The sequence below is a fragment of the Pinus tabuliformis genome, chromosome 3_2 (assembly GCF_031772625.1).
Source record: "Pinus tabuliformis cultivar Carrire ecotype Pingquan chromosome 3_2, CPIR1, whole genome shotgun sequence".
Taxonomy (NCBI): Eukaryota; Viridiplantae; Streptophyta; class Pinopsida; order Pinales; family Pinaceae; genus Pinus; species Pinus tabuliformis.
The window spans coordinates 679639333-679656508 of NC_142302.1; the positions used below are offsets into that span (position 1 = coordinate 679639333).

Consider the following 17176-nt stretch of genomic DNA (forward strand, 5'->3'; position numbering starts at 1 on the left):
AGTCAGTCAGATTCCATAGGGCATCCCCTTTCCGATAATGCAAATTACTACAAGTTCTGCCCAGTGGTCTAAGAAGACCCTCCTGAACGCTAATCAGGCAATGCCTGTCCCTCAAGGTAACTCCTCTCGCAACTACAATGTCTCTCTACTCTTGGTTCCATCAATATTTTTGTCTATTTGGTCACTATGTACTCGACCAAAAGACCTTTGGTTTCTCCTCTAAAGCCTCCTCTTGCTTCTCTAATTTACTTCTTTTCTCAACCTTAAGCTTTTAATTCTCCTCTAAAGCCTCCTCTTGCTTCTCTAATTTACTTCTTTTCTCAACCTTAAGCTTCTAATTCTCCTCTAAAGCCTCCTCTTGCTTCTTTAATTTACTTCTTTTCTCAACCTTAAACTTCTAATCATAACTAGCTTTTGCGTAACTTCAAAGCTCTAATATATATAATCTTTATACAAGTATTTTAAAAAAAATGCATAGCCTCAAAGCTCATATAATTTTTGTGCAAATGTTAAAAAAAAACTCCTTTGAATATATTTTAACTTGTATAAACATATAAATATATGAAATCAAATGACATTATACTTACTTTACTCTTTAAATAATTTTAAAAGACTAAAAGTAATAAGATTTATTCATACAAATAGTAATCCTCGTACAAAGTATAAAATGACTATGCAAACTTGGTGAATTTCTCATTTCTGCCATGTAATGTAATGTAATATATATATATAAAATTTGAAACTTAATATCAGAGTTAATATCTTAGTTTCAACTTTGCCATGTAAAACCAGTTCAAACCACCAAAAAGAATAAAACCAAGTTCACGCATGGCTTTAAATGGGTGCTAGGTAAAACGCATCAAATAAAACTTATAAATGCCCTTTTCTTCCCCCTTCTCTGGTCAGTGACAGTGTTATGTATTTAATGCATATTATTAGATATAAAGAGCTAAATTTAGGCCTTGAAATTTTAATAATTTGTTGAAATTTATGCATCTTGGGTTGGGTTTGAAAGAGCCACTACAAGACCATGCAAGCTTCTCTTCGCTTCTCCTCGCTTCTCCATCACGCCTCCTCCTCCGCTCCATATATTCATCATCTGCAGATAAATTATTCATCCTACCATGATAGATGACAAAGCTGCTCCTCCTCCTCCTTCTCTGCTACTAATTCTCAGGTCTTCTATTCTGCTTGAGGGGAGTTAGCACAGTCCAAGGATTTACATAATCCCAACCCTCATATGGGTAAACTCTGCGCTCACTTTTCATGCAATGCCATCAGATTCATTTGCTGGATATATATTTTGAAAATTCACGGATTCATCTAGGGCTTCAAATCTGTTTTCTTTGGGTATTCTGTAAAATCTTGGATAAGTTTAATTGATTTTGATCCTTTCAAACTGATCATTAATTGCAATTAAGAGGGTTTAGGGTTTTATTTTTCTTGAAAGCCGAGGCTGATTTTCATATATATATATATAATTTTTTTTCCAATTAATTTTTTAAAATTTAAAATTTAAAATAAATAAACTATGTTCTTGCCTGGACTCCGATCAGCTAAGTTCAAAAGCCATCATTTTGCAATTTTTATGAAACGAATTTAGATACATTATGTTTAATTGATTAATAGATGGGGTTTTAGCTCTTGTTTTGGGTGTCTGCTGAGAAGCTGAGGTCTTTTTATTAAAATATAAGGAGAAATAAACTTATCATCGGTTTAAGTTGTCTGGCTGGTTGATCGGTTTTTTGGAAGCTTGTCACTAAACTTTTTCTATTAATGTATGTTGGCTTTTGGACGCTGGGGTGTTTTGCTTGCCTGGAAGGCATTTCTTCTTTTTTCCTGACCAAAGACATCGTTTGTTTTTAGCTTTAGGGGTCTTGGACAGCTTTGAATCTTGATTGGAGATATGCCATAGACACAAGCATTAGTTTCTTACTGATTAGCCTATTCGTTCTTTGGGCTTTTGGTTATTTGCTGTCTTCTTTTTCGTAGGTTAAAACACACTTTTCATAACTTTTCCACAAGAAAACATTGCATGTTTTCTTGCTTTGTCAGGAGGTTTTTTACAAAGACAAATAAACCAGAGGTCATCACTTACAAGTAAACAGACAATGTGCTTTTTCAGGAGTTTTTTACAAAGACAAATAACCCAGAGGCCATTACTTCTCTCTTGGGTTTAAAACCTGAGATTAAATTAACTGTTGCCTCTCTTTTTTAACAGATGTTTTAGATGACATGCCAAACCGATCCTTGATCTCTTGCTGAGAAGTAGAAATTGATTGTTGGCATTTTTCTGGGATATCAAGATTCAGGAAATAACTCATTCATCACTCACAAATTCGACCCCATGACCTCAACAATCGATTAAGTTCAACCAACTCCGGTGTTGACTTAATTTTGCTTTTTAACTGTTAAAGTGAGCTTTTATTTATTTTCTTTTGTAGTTGAATGTGTTGTTTTATGGATTTTCCTTGTTTGGTTGGTTGATGACAAGGGTTATTATCAGGTTATCCGGGTAATTTTTGCTGCATGCTTTGGTTATTTGACATTCAAGTTTATCAATTAAGTCCTATGAAATTGAATCTCTTTTGTTTGTTGTGGAGTGGCGTTTCTGGGGCAGCTAGTCCAACCAGGTTTGCCAATTTTGTGGTCGTGGATGGAACGGTGGATGTTGGCTTTATGGTTTGTTGGTGGCAGCTTTGGAGCTTGTAGAGCTGGCTTGGTTAGCTGTAGCTTCCTTAGTCTTACATTTTTGGGTAACTTGATATGAAAGGTGGCACAGAACAGGACGACGAAGAGTTTGAGATGCTTTTAGGGGAAATTCCAAGTGCAACCGCTGCACCTCCACATCTGGAGGAGGTTCAGAGAACTGATGAGTCCCCAAAAGGAGAAGGTGTTTTACTGCAGCAGAATGCCAGGAAGTCTTCTACTACAGGAACTTATGATGACTTTTATCAGGATTATCAGGGAGCAAAGAATCTGTCTGCATCCCCTGACGGCACCATTGTTTCTGTTTCTCCAATGCCATCCAGCCGCTTTCCTGCATTTTATGGTGGCCTATCTTTCAATGGTTCTGCTAGTGGGAGCTCCTTACAGCTTCAACCAGAGCAGCAGCATACTAAAGTGCAAGGAGCGGTGCATATAGAGACCAATACAGAACAAGGGCAATTACAATCGAATGTCTCCATCCATCACAATGGAATTGCCTTGCCCACCAAGCAAGTATTTGTGGACAATCAAGCTTTGACAACTGCATTTGGAAATCTAAATTTTAAAGAGGATAAGGTGTTAAGTCAGGGCGTCCAGGCATCTGGTCAACCTGGAGATGGAATCTATGGCAGTTCTGTATCAGTGAATGGACAAGCTCCAACAATTGCTGCAAAAGTCTATTCACATTTTGATGTAGCGACTATTTCAGTTCCTGGACATTTGAATGGGGTTGGCTCCTTGAATTCCATGGGTTCTCCATCAAATGCATCTTTGTCAAATGTGCATGGCATCAGGTATCCTTCTCAGCATATAAATCTGTCTGGAATTTTCCAAGCCACAGGGAATGATATGTCAAACCCAGCAATGAAGAAGCTCTTGAAATATAATGGTAATGGAATAAACACTTATGGGAATAATTTGGGCTTGCCATTGGATGGTCTTAATGTTGAACCGAATGATCCACAAAGACTAATTCCATTATACTCTGCAGCAGCTGCTCCAACACCTGAAATGCCAGGCTTTCACATTCTGCCAAATGCATCTATATCTCGGGCAGAAGTGCTTTCCCCAATCTCGGGTTTGCAACAACAATATTACATGGACACTCACATTGGATCATTCTTACAACCTCAACCACAACAATGTGGGCCTCCTGTTCCTGCTCTTCAGTCACAAATAAATAGGATGCACCTAATGTGGCAGCATTTCGAGGAAGAGAGGTACAGGAGGATGCATCAGCAATACATGTTGCAGCATGTCCAGACTCAAGCACGGGGAAGCATGCCAAATCAGACAGCTGCTGGTATCATGGGAAGTTCTTTAGACCAGAGCTTCAGACAGCAAGGTGTGCAGCCTTCAATGACAATTTCCCAACTTGAACAACCCTTGTATAAATACCAACAGCAGGGATTGCCCACAGTTGAGGGAGATTGGAATACCAATTTAATTCCAGGTACTGCAGGTGCATCAGTCATTGATTTCTCAGACTTTCCATTGCAAAGTGGAAATCTTTGTCGCTACCATTCTCAAGGTTTCTGTGGTAGAGGAGAAAGTTGCCCCTTTTCTCATAGCCAGGCACAAATGGTTGCTAGTGGGAGAATTTCCACACCTGGTAATATTCTAACCAAGGATCCTTCTGGGGTTACAATTTTGAATGGAGAGGAAAAGCCAATCTTTCCTGAAAAGATTTTGACTAGAAATCGGTCTCGAGGTATAAACACTGTTAGGACTATTAATCTGAGTCCAGCAGGAGGGAGGAAGGACTCCCTGAGCAATGGAAATGGCAGTGGAAGGGTATTGTCTGATGGGCGTCTTTCATCTGCTTTGCGGGTTGGTTCTTTTCAGCTAGACAGTCAAGGGCATCCTAGAGAACTTTCACCTGAGAATATAGACTTCGAACTTACTCCTAGGACATTATCTAGTTCTCAACAACAACTACTGCTACCTAAGTATACTTCCTTAGATGAGGTAGAAGGTCGGATATATTGCATAGCCAGGGATCAGCATGGCTGTCGTTTTCTTCAAAAGAAGTTCGATGAGGGAAGGCCAGAAGACGTGCAGAAAATTTTTGTTGAGATTATTGATCACATAATTGAACTTATGACTGATCCTTTTGGGAATTATCTTGTGCAAAAGCTTTTGGAAGTTTGTAATGAAGACCAAAGGATGCAAATTCTTCATGCAATAACTGGCAAAGCAGGAGAGCTTGTCAATATATCACTAAATATGCATGGGTGAGTATCATTTCTTTGATTAAACTTTGAGTTGATTCTTGATTTTGGTACAAGCAATTAATGAAGGGATAAGAGCAAAATCAATCACTTTTAGCTAGGAGGTTACAGTGTTGTTGTTCGTGTGCAAATGACAGGAAGTTTGATTAATTATCACACCTGATTTTTGTTAGATATAGATTCTTTGGCCCATGATTCAATTTGTATATGGTGGTTGGGCAGAACACGTGCAGTACAAAAGTTGATAGAAACACTTGAGACTCCACAACAGGTTTCCATGGTCACGTCCTCTCTTATACCAGGTGTTGTGACCCTCATAAAGGACCTTAATGGTAATCATGTTGTGCAACGTTGCCTGCAGTGCCTTGACAATGAAGACAGTCAGGTGATTATCCCAAGGACCTTCAAGATAAGTCACTTTGTTCATATTTTCCTAATTTCATGTTTTCTTTTAAGAAAATGCTTTGATTGTTGTAGTCAGGTAAGTATGCTCAAATAGGCCTTCTGACAAGAGTTTTCATAAAAAAGACTACAATTCCATTTTTTACAATGTTAACATCTTTGCAATAGGTTTGGGATTTCTTTCAATCAAGGGATTACGGATGTTTAAAAAACGTCTTGTAAATTATTTCAATCAAAAGATATATTTGAATATCTTCCTATGGCCTGCTTCTCTTCATGCATCCTATGTGGTCCTTAATATGTTTACAAAAGATCTAATATAAGTCTTCTATTTCTTGTGTTTATAGATTAATTTTGGAGTTTCATAACAATAAGCTGTACTTTTTGTACAAGGAAGTTAAACTTTAAAGTACTATTGGAAAAATGTGCTAGCGGGTCGTATACGACTGTAAATCATGTGACAAAAGAATATGTTTGGCAATATGTGCAATCATTGATACTGTAATGCACTGTAACTTCTAAGGTGGCTATGTCTTCTCTTTCCCCTATTCCAGTTTGCTGAAACTTGAAGAAACAGATTTTGTGTTTACCAGGCCTGATGTTTATGTTGGCTAGCCAAGACTTTGGTGTGACGTTTTCAATGCATCTTTATGTGGAACTACGTTTTGTCAAATTTACCATGAATTGTTTGTTTAATTTCACAATGTTGCTGGAGATGTGTAAATCTTGTTTGGATTTTCCCAAAAGTCTGAGCTTTCTAAAATGCCTTTTTTCACCCTGCCCAGTTCTACCACAATCTCCTGAGGCCCTGTTATTTTCAGATGAACATGGAGAATCATTACATTTAAGCATTGAACTGCTGCTGTTTTTTTACAAACTTTTTTGGGTGTCAAATGTTAATGCATTCATTCATCTTGGAATTATGTAACTTCCAGTCATAGTATGAGATAATTTAAATGTTGGACTGGAAACATATACCTTCCCAAATTTTTGCCACCCAAACTGTCTTTTCAGTTCAGAATTCTCTTTGGGCCATTGCTACTCTATTGATATTATATGTTCATCCCAACTGGGAAACAGAAGCAGAATTTATAGAAGTCAAGGCAGATTACAATCTACTTTGGTTTATTTGTGATTTAATGTCTTTATGGTTGTGATGATATAGCTCAACCTTTTTGCTAGCTCGTTATGGTCAGTTGCTAATTTTTACCTTTAAAAATGAATAAGTTGACTTCATATAATTCACATCGTCGTTCTTTTATAATCAACAACTTGGACATGCACTCTATTCACCATCATTTTTTGATTGTTCACGTGTTCATCAAGGCAGTTTCTTTCCAATAGATAAGGAGAGAGTTATTAGTCTCTGTATCCCTATGGATATTTTCGATCAGATGCATTAAACATAAACATGTTTGCACAGGTGTTTAACCTCTGACAACAATCACAGTCTTTGAAATATTAGTTACTTGTTTGACCGAATATCAGAAGCTTTTCCACTCTTGACTATGTCCCTGAATCCTCATTCTCCAAGCATTGTAAAGTGGCATTCTTCTGCTCTTGACCTTTTCACATTCTTTGTCTGCTTTCTCTCCCTTCTCATTTGTCCTTGTCATTTCCTCTCTCAGATGGGTTGAAGTATTGCATCCTTGTAACCATACTCAAAATTAGGTTGGTAACATATTGGCTATCTAACCCCCGTGACTTATGTTAGGTGGTCAGCTTATCAGTCAACGTTAGGGGTGAGTTCTTATAACATACGCCAACTAAACAGTCTAGAATTTGAGTTCCATGTTTTAGTAGATGGCATTATCTAGTCATGACTTCTAATAAACTTATAAAGGGAGAATGTGAAACGTTATAACATGATCTTTGTCTGTTTGTGTGATGATCCTAAGAAAAAGGAAGAAAACATGTAAACTGACAATGTCTATGGGGTGTCTCTGTAACCAAATGAGTGGGAAAGGTCGTAGAAACCTTAAATAGAAACATGCAATGACATGAATAGTAGCAGTGGTTTAGTATAACTAGTTAATAATATTTCAGCAGCAGCAATTTAGAGTATTGTAACAAGTTGACAACTATTCTAAAAATTATGAAAGGCAATGTGGCAAACTTTAAAATTGAACAATTGGTCGTAAGGTCGTGAAAATCCTCAAACCTTAATTTTTGTTGATAAAGGTGCTTTTTAATATTAGATAAGACAATAAAACTTTTTAAAGGTGTGGATTCCAACCTAGGCCTAGAGTCTCCAATCTGCAGTATGGATGGTGGACATTGCACCTGGCCAAAGAGTTGGTGCTTCAAAGACTGCCTACAAGAAAGTTTTCCAAGAAACATTACCTCCCTTGAGTTTTAGGGATCTACTTATACTTTCATTTCTCTCACCTCATTCTTCCTTGCATGCAGGATAAGTGACTTTACATGCATGGATTATCTGTATAATTTCACCACCTAGCAGGATTCCTATTGCCACTTGCAAGCCAATTTCTTTTTGTAAACGAGTTGTGGCAATAAATGTCATACTACTCTAACTCAACAAAAAACTCCAATAACTGTCATAAGATACCAATGACTAACATGAAACTTCGATGACTACTAAAGAGTCAATTGACTAACATGCTGTACATTATATTAAGCATCATGGTAGTGCCTTGTCCTTGAATTACTTACCCCCCTGAGTAAATGGAGTGCCGGGTGTTCAACTACTGGGGGACCTTACCATGTAGCGTCTTTGCAGGGCAGATTGCTTCACTCAATAAAGAATTTCGAGAATACTTTGCCAATTTTTCTCTCCAACAGTCAGAACATATTCTGAAATTATAATAACATTGTCCTCATCATCTAAAGGTGACAAGGTAGTTAAGATTTCAATTTTTTGTTCTATTACCTTCTTCGTGCATGAGACATGGATGGTGTTATGCATTCAAGTTCCTGCTACTATCTCTGGAGTATATACCAGTGTTGATAATATCGGTATCAGCAAAATATCGGTGAGGGTCCAAAAAACATCTTATCGGCAATACCGGCGAAAATATTGGCAAATATCGGCAAGCATAAAAAATCAATTTTTTTTAGATTTTTAAACATAGCCGATATTTTCAAAATGTGGCGATATTTTGCCGATATTTTCAAAACAGAAAATATCGCGATATTTTCTCAGCGATATATCATTCTGCCGAAAATATTGCGATATTTTTGAATATTGCCGATATTATCAACACTGGTATATACAGCCTATTCCACTCTTGTTAATGGTTTATAAGGACCTTAGTATCTCGACCTACTTTCTTTCCCAAAGGGTTTTTGCTTATAATGTGGCGATCTCAAGAAAACTCAATCACCTACTTCAAATTCCTGCTCACTTTGGTGATGGTCCTGCTGGTCTTTAATCCTATCTTTAGGTCAATTCGTGTTTCTCCTTCAAGTGTTTTAATATATGTTGGCACTCCTCGAGGATGTCACAAATAACTAACATTTGGGTGTCTTCAATAGTCCAATTGATGAGTGACAAAGAGAGGATAATAATACTAAAGGGCCTTAAAATTGTAATCAAAGTAAAAGTTGTTTTTCTTAATAACATGACATGCTTGATCTTATGCAGATTAGACTAGTTAAACGATAATTAAACAAAATCTTTGCACATGAATGTGTTCCAATCATAAGGTCTTGCTGTGATATTCAAGGCATTTTGCATCCTTTTTCCCTTGGGGAATTTGGTTTGACAATGAGCATTCTTTATCATCCCGTGTTTCAATCACGTTGAAGTGATTATAGACAAGGTAGGGGACTTTTGGAAACTCTTTAATCATCCATCTACAAAAGGTCACCCATTCCTTTGCATTGTTGGATGCACAATCTGTTGAACACGCGGGGAGGGGGGGTGGGGGGGGAGTGAATCAATATTCTTCAGTGTTTGCCTTATTTAACACTTCACTCTCAATGAATTGATTATCAAGCCAATTACACAACTTTAATGAATTATCTTAAGCATTCAAATACCATCAAGCTAGAACACAATATGCAAAGTTTTACGTGGAAACCCATTCAGGAGAAAACCACAAAACGACTTTGTCTTTATTAATGAATGTAGGCACCGACCTACTATTATAGTCATTGCAAGCACCAACTTGTAAGAGACACCAATCCCCTTTCAAATTTGCAGGCACCAACATGCTGGAGACACCAATTCCACAAAACGACTTTGTCTTTATTAATGAATGTAGGCACCAACCTACTGTGACAGTCATTGCAAGCACCAACTTGTAAGAGACACCAATCCCCTTTCAAATTTGTAGGCACCAACCTGCTGGAGACACCAATTCCCTTTCCACTTGCAGGAAACTCCAATCCCCTTTCAAATCTTTGATTTGTATTTGATTTGTTGTTGATCCAATTAGCTTCTCTTCAATCACCTTCACTATTCTTCAATCTTAACTGGTTTCAACACCTTACAACTCTCTATTTAGCAATCTGATCTCAGCTAGTCTAGTTATGATTTGTCTTTTTGAAACATTCAACTCTTTGTTATCCTTTTGCTCTCCAAACAACACTCTTCATCCAATTTGTCCTTCAACACACAAACTATCTTTTTCTTTTTCAATTTGTTTGACCATGTATTTGCAATTTTTGTTGTTTCTTCCTTTTCAACCTTTACAATGGTTTGGCACCATGGTTTAAATCAATACCATTGTTTGGTCCCATGATATTGTTGCTTGAATGTGTCAAAATCTGTCTGTCTTGCCAACTTCTAGAGCTACCTAAAGTTTATTTAAGGAAAAAGGATGTCAATCGGGTTAATGAATAAAAATATAGCCCATGCATGAGTTCTCTTGGCCTTAGAGATCTGCCACACCATAGACATTTTGTGGCACCCATTATTTGTACTTAGCTTACAAGGAGAAATAAAAATGCACCTACGCCATAACCGGTTGCTATATTTGAATCATACACACAATATGTGTATTTAGAATTTGCGTATAGAACCCCCTTAGTAGTCCTCCTCCATGGCAATTTTCTTCTTCTTTGGACAAGCTTTCTTTGTAGAAATGTAAGCTTCAGTATATGATAAAAACCCCCTTTAGAACCTTAGACTTACATTTTGCAAAATAGATATTAAGAAAATTGTTGAAAATGTAGTGAGCAAGGTCTTCTAGCTTGTCCCTTAGCCAGTGAAGACCTCGAGTTGTCCCCGTGAGTTAGAATTCAATTAGGATGAGTTATTTCCAGTTTACAAGAATAATCATCAAGTTAGCATGCATAGAGTTGGAGCTTCAATTAAGTGGAGTCTTCATCAGTTTGACTACAAAACGAGGTGGCAATTAGCAGTTTAGTTAGAGCGAGTTAGTCTTCAGTCTTGATTGAAGGAAGAGCGAGTTAGATCTCTAGTGTTGATTGGAGAGAGAATGAGTTAACAACTCCAATGATGGCTGGAAGGAGAGCGATTAACACTCTCAATTAAATCGCTATCAGAGCTTGAGTTCTAAATTAAGCTGGGTCTTCTTACATGGATCGAAGTTCACCTATAAAGAGAGGACGAAGGCACAAGTAAATTACATTTTTTTGTGCACAAAGGTTTGTGACAAGACAAAGCTCATGAGTTAGTGTGAGAGAGCCTTGATTATGGAGTGCAATAATTGTGTCCTAAAGAATAGGAGCACAAGTGTGTTAGGATTTAGGAGAATTGGTTGTGCGCAGGTTGTGTGGAGCTAGGGTCCTAAAAAAATAGGAGCTCAAGTGCACTAAGAAATAGGGCTAGAAGTGCGCTAAGAAATAGGAGATCAACGCAAGGAATAAGGAGGCCAAGTGCACAAGGAAGGAGGAGCAGAATTGAAGCAAGACAACAGGGTTTGCAGAGCAAGTCAAGGAGGTAGTAGAGGATCAATTGTGTGCAGGAACCAAGATCAAGTAGTGATCAAGGAAGGCCAAGATCAATTGTATTAGCTGAGATTTGTGTGAGAAGTAAAACACTTTCTCAAGAGAGACAAATTGCTTTGTAATAGATTCAATTGCTCCAAGACAATCAATAAAATAGCCACATCAAGCAAGTAGGTTTTCCCTGTTGGGTTTCCTGAGAAAAGTGTGTCAATTGTGTGACATGTTTTTATCTACGCGTTTTTATTCCGCTGCTTATAAGTTGTTAAGAGGCTCTGTATCTTGGTGAAAGTTAACTAGTTTCAGTTTTCAGTTATTCATCTAAGTAGTTGCAGAGTTTGGATGGAAATCTAACAAAATTAACACTATTTTCTTGGAAAGCTCGTTTGAGTACTCAAATAGTCAAAACCTAAGCCAAATAAAATTTTAGCAGCTCGCTTTTCTGCTGATGCAACATCCAAGGATTCTAGACATTGATACATTCGATCTAGTGCCTCTCCACCTCCATCATCTTGTGCAACCACAACTTCAACTTCTTTCTCTAGGTGAGATCAAACAAAATTCAATGATGGAATTGAAGGAAAATGTAACTAGATTTGCTTTTCATAATTATCATTGTACTTGTATCATTATGTATTTTATGTAAAAGAAGAAAAACAAGTTTTTATTTTATTTTTATTATTTCATTAGTTAAGCATGTCCTTCATGTTTCTAGGATTTGTTGAGTTAAAGAGTCAAAGTCCTATTTGGACTTCTTGTAAAGAAAATAGGAAAAATAAATTTTGAAAATGTAATTTGTGTAAATTCACCCTAAGAAGCCAAGTTGACCCTCCTGGATGTCAAGTTGGCTCACTGAAAGAACGTGTCTCTTCGCATATGAGAACAACTATATATTGGCATATGTCCTCCACCAAACTGTGCAAGCAATTCAATGTGGTTTTCTGTGGCAGAATTCAGATCTCCAATAAGAAGCTTTCTCTCCGACCAGGGAAGTAAAAGAAGGATAGCAAGGAGATCAAGATGAAGTCATATTTCTGTTAAAGACATTATAACCAAATCTGTGGAGGAGCTACTAAAATTAACTATTATGAAAACTGAAGATATATATTTATGATAGGAGACTGAAGAAGACTACTGTGACATGAAGGCTGAAGTGTGCTACTATGGAAGGCTAAGCCTCTTGTTGTGAACAGTTGGAAAGTGAATCATGGAGGGAGAGCTGACTTTGTTCCTTGTATCTAGTTTTGTCCTGAGTCTTGGATTTCTCACTTTGATCTGATTCTATAAGAAGAGAAGATTCATTGGGTTTTCCCCCTTGGGTGGTTTTGCCCTGGCTTAGAGCCTATATCTCGTGTTCATTGTTTTTTGTGACCTTCATGTTCATATTTTGGTAATTTTTTGATGAAGAAGAACATAATAAAACAATAAGAAGCCAAGAATAATCACAAGAAATTATCAAGTAAAGAGAAATCTACCCTAATTTGTCAATTTAAGGAGATTGACCCTTAAGAAACGGTTAAAACATGTGACCTTGCAGTTCTCTTGTGGTCGAGTCCCTTGTAGGAACGAAGGCACTTGGGTTGTTAAAAGTCTTGGGTAGGTATCATTAATGAGGCCTTAGCCTCCTTCCCCAACGTCTTGGGTAGGTATCGTTAATGAGGCCTTAGCCTCCTTCCCCAACACTTCTTTCTACAACCTTGTTAAGGACTTGTTTTTGACAATTGAGGAGAAGGCCTTCATCTAGATTAGGAATTTTAATAAAATCAACCAAGATCTTGCATATCACCTAACTTAGTCTTGCGTCTCATTCACCTAACTTTCATCTATTTTGGGCATATTGTTAGATTGTGAGCATCTTCAATTCACTTGGAAAGCTATATTATTATTATACTTGTCATTGAATTTTCCGTCTCATTGTCTCTAATATTGTCATTTTTAATTGAGCATTTTCTCTTTGAACTAGAGTACAAGCTTCTTTCACTCCCGCAAGCTATATCTTATTGCTCATATTTTAATATTGTGCCTTTCTCTCATACTAACGCTTCTCTTGCAAGATTGTTGTTTTTTTTTCTCAGTAAAAACTAATTCTATTAAGAGGACGTATGGTACAATATGAAGTTACAACCAAGAGAAGCAAGAAAACGGGCAGCCGGAAAGGATAGACTATCCACCTCGGCCCTAAGAGAAAACAAGAAGAGAGTAGTGCTAAGCAAGAAGTAACAAGAAGAACAGAGTAACAAGAGCAGAACAAAGGATTCTACCCAACGTGGGTAGAATCAACTATTTGGCATTTTTTCCCTTTCTTTTTACCAACTTTGACCCAATCAAGATGACTCTGCTGAGCTGGCATGATTTGCAAACTGAGCTGGGCTGACGGAGAGGTCTCCTTGTCTGAATCTGAGGGAGAGGACTCATGAGTTCTTTTCTATGAGTTTGGGGGGACAGTAGATTCCTCAGGACCAGTCGAGGGCGGATCCTGTGCCAGCTTTGCATCCATTCCTTCTGCATCCCCTTCCTCTTCATCTGAGCTGGAATCAAAATCATCCATGGGGGGAGGATCATGAGGTTTCCAGCTTTTGGATTTCGGCTTAGGATTGGCTTTCTTCTTTTGGGCAGGCATCGAGGGACAAGAGCTCTGAAGGTGCCCTGTGTGATGGCAATTTCGGCAGCGAAAGGCTGTGTTCTCGTAATCCAGGGTCTGAGTCCAATGGAAGTCTCCAATTTTGAGATTAATCTGATCAGGTAGACCTTTGCTCATGTCTATTTCTGCACAGATTCTGGCGAAGGTGTATATGCCCTTTTCCCCTCTAGAGGTGTCTGTGGCTAGAAAGCGGCCTAGAGAATTGCCGATCCCTTGGAATACAACAAAGTGCCATAGATGCGCCGGGAGATTAGGAAGTCTGACCCAGATGGGGAGCTTGGTGATGATTGCTGTAGAGGGATCGAAATCTGGGAACCAGGGGGTGAGGAATAAACCTGCTGAGCCCCAAAACCATGGGCCTTCAGTTAATGCTTTTTGGTAGTCCTCATTGAGAGCAAACACTACAATGAAGAAACCCTTTGAGCAGAGAAGAACCTTGCAATTGTTGGTCCAGTTAGAGTGAATCCATTGGTAGAGATCTGCTGTGCGTGGCCAAAGCCCATTGAACCTGCAAATGATGGCATGCTCTGCATACTTTTGGATTTGCTCATCCAGCGTTGGATGCATTATTTCAATGGAGGGGGTTTCCTCCAGTTTGTCCACCAAAAAAGATTTGGGAGCTTGAGCTGGTGGAGCTGTTTTCTTGGGCATTTGGGACAACATCTTTGTATGAAAAAGCCGCAGCTGAAGATGACTGTCCAACAGCTCCCCCTCTCAAACGAAGGGTAAAAATGATGGAGGCATTTCTCTTAATGCTGTAAAAAGAAAGGGGATAAAGATCCTCAAGTTGTTTACCTTCGTGGAGGAGTCATTGAGATGCAAAGGGAATCCCCAGCCTAAATTCTAGGATTTGCTTGAGGTCCTGCACTAGATCCGAAGAGCTTACCCATTGTAGCAGAGTTTTGCCAGAAAGGAGCACGATCTGGATCTGGAACGAGGCAGAGTGATCAGACTTCTGCTTTCCTCTGGAGCTAGGGCTTTGCTGACTGGTGAACTCTGTGGTAGCCCTCTGAAACAATGGACTGTTGGGGTGCAGGGGCTGGCTAGAAAAATCGCAGCCTTGCTCCACGACAGATAATGCGTGTGGGTTCCTGGCGATGTCGTGCTGGATCCATAAGCTATTGAGATGCAGGGTTAATCTGGAACCCTCGAAGTTTGATTTGTTGCCTGTCAAAACGTCCAAAATCTTGGCGGCCTGCAGAAGTCCCTCAAGGCCGGGCGCCGTCCTCATCCTCACTGCGAAGCTGCCAACGACCTGCAGATGAAGAGTGTTCGCCGCCATATCTGCTGCAGTGCATGCGCAGCTTGCTGAGAGCCCAACCCGTGCATGTTTCTCTTTTTTCTTCGTAGGGCTGCACGCGATCTTATTCGCTGGGTTTGGCTTGAATGGAGTCGGGGCCTCTCTGAAGCTCGCGTCGCCATCTTCTGCAGGGCCGAGCAAAGGCCAGACGACGGCTGAAGGAAGGGAGGCGACGACAAAGAGATTAGGGTTCATCATTCTCAGAGCTCCTTCTTCATTGTTTGAAAAAAATATTGATTTGCAACATTGTTGTTATTAAATCTTGAGATATCTATTTGCAAGTATCTTAAACTACATTGAGCATTGTTTTAAGGCACTGGTCTATCATATTTATCTTTTGTTTGCCTCATTAATAGAATTCATCTTAATACACATTTGCTCATAAATATTTACATTTGTTTTAATTAACAATCAAGTTACACTAATAATAATTGCCTTCCCCTTAGATCTGCTAGACTTGTTGTTACATCAAGTTTTCCTTCGTTATTCATCCTTTAGGGACTACCCCCCTTAGTTTTCCTAGGAGAGAGCTTAAACGAAGTGAGTAGGGAATAGGTGACAACCCCTACTCTGAGCATTGCACCTTAGGTGTACACTTCAAGTGACAACATAGCGCACACATATAAATGAAATTTTATTTTCTTCATTTTGATGATTTTTCTCTTGGTGCTTGAAGCATCCCCTTGCTCCTCTAAGGGTGCTCTTCCATCTCCAAGGGTCTAATCATCAAAACTCTCTTTGGTTTTGCGCCCACTCCTTTGGGTGCAAAACCCCATGCTTGGGTTCTTAGCCCACAAGGCCTTTTGTGGTGCCAATTCCTCCACAACCTTGTACACTAGGGTTTCAAAGCTGCCAATCTCAACACTCTCTCTTAGCGAGGGAGCTACTTCCAACACTAGGAAGTAGCTCATCACTGGCTACATGAGCCCATCTGGCGTTCACGACTGCAACATACTTTGTAGAATGAATCACACTATCTCGGTAGTGCCTTTGCCTCTTCTCATATGAACCTAAAGATCTCAATACTTCCATAGGGATTCTCCCTTTGAAGCTAGTTTCCACTGGCTCAACCTGCTATTCATCTCGTGTCCTACAAGGTTAGTTTGAGCTGCGGTTGAACATTGGCCATCATCACTACAATCCAGTCCTGCAAGCAGTCATCCTCCTGGGTCAAACACAACTCGTGCATATGCCTCCAATCTCGGATATGCAACATCACGATCCAATGATGAAACTAGCCTGCTAACATCTTGTCCATCACATGAAGCAATATCGATCATACTAATCTCGTCCATTCCAAAGCAATCCTTGAGATGTCCCAACGATCCATGGCAAGTCAAAGGAAGTCCATGATCAACAACTTGCTCTACAACAAATTGTTGCTCACTAGGTTTACCACCAATCCACCAGAACTCCCAACCAACCTCGCTGCCAAGCTAGTCAAGACCACATCTCCACGTCTTTAGTTGAACCCTCTGCTCCATGATCTAAACAATCTCAACTCCCTCTGAGTTGCTTTGCTGTGCACACTCTGATTCACTGGTCCTTCAAAGTAACTCCGATACCATGTTTTTTCACGACACTAACAAATCTAGGTTAGGGTCTTAGAATCTCTGACACTACCAACTCAAATGCCAGAACAAACTACTTCACACAACGAAATAAATATAGCAGTAAATCAACACGTGCACAAATTGACAACTTTTTACAATTTTCAACAACCCAACTTCATTATATTATCAATCTATAATACAATAGTCTAGGGGTCTTGTACAAGGGATCATGGCCCTCATACAATCATTGATACAAGAATACAAATTAGGGTTTGGTGTCAACAACTATGACAACCAATCTACCCTGAACAAGATAAAACTTACCTACTAGCTGATGTAGTGCACTTCACAACTTCACTTGGTCGTATCCTGAACACATTTGTTGGTCCTTCTGCTCCCAATCTGTAACAATGGTAATCTGCCTCTATCAATGAATCTTGTTGGTCCTTCTACTCCCAACCTGTAG

At 38.9% G+C, this 17176-nt stretch overlaps 1 protein-coding gene across 2 annotated transcripts in view; it reads left to right on the forward strand.

The window, feature by feature from the left end:
* Window positions 1-956: 956 nt before the first annotated feature.
* The window catches only part of LOC149182468 (uncharacterized), a 70681-nt gene continuing 54461 nt past the window's right edge, over window positions 957-17176 (forward strand). The window contains exons 1-3 of one of the 2 annotated variants that reach the window (XM_089416866.1): window positions 957-1244; window positions 2604-4943; window positions 5163-5325. In XM_089416866.1, coding sequence (XP_089272992.1) covers window positions 2767-4943; window positions 5163-5325 — 2340 coding nt within the window. In that variant the 5' untranslated portion in view covers window positions 957-1244; window positions 2604-2766. The remainder of the gene's footprint in view (window positions 1245-2603; window positions 4944-5162; window positions 5326-17176) is intronic. The other variant, XM_089416865.1, reaches the window with a different exon arrangement.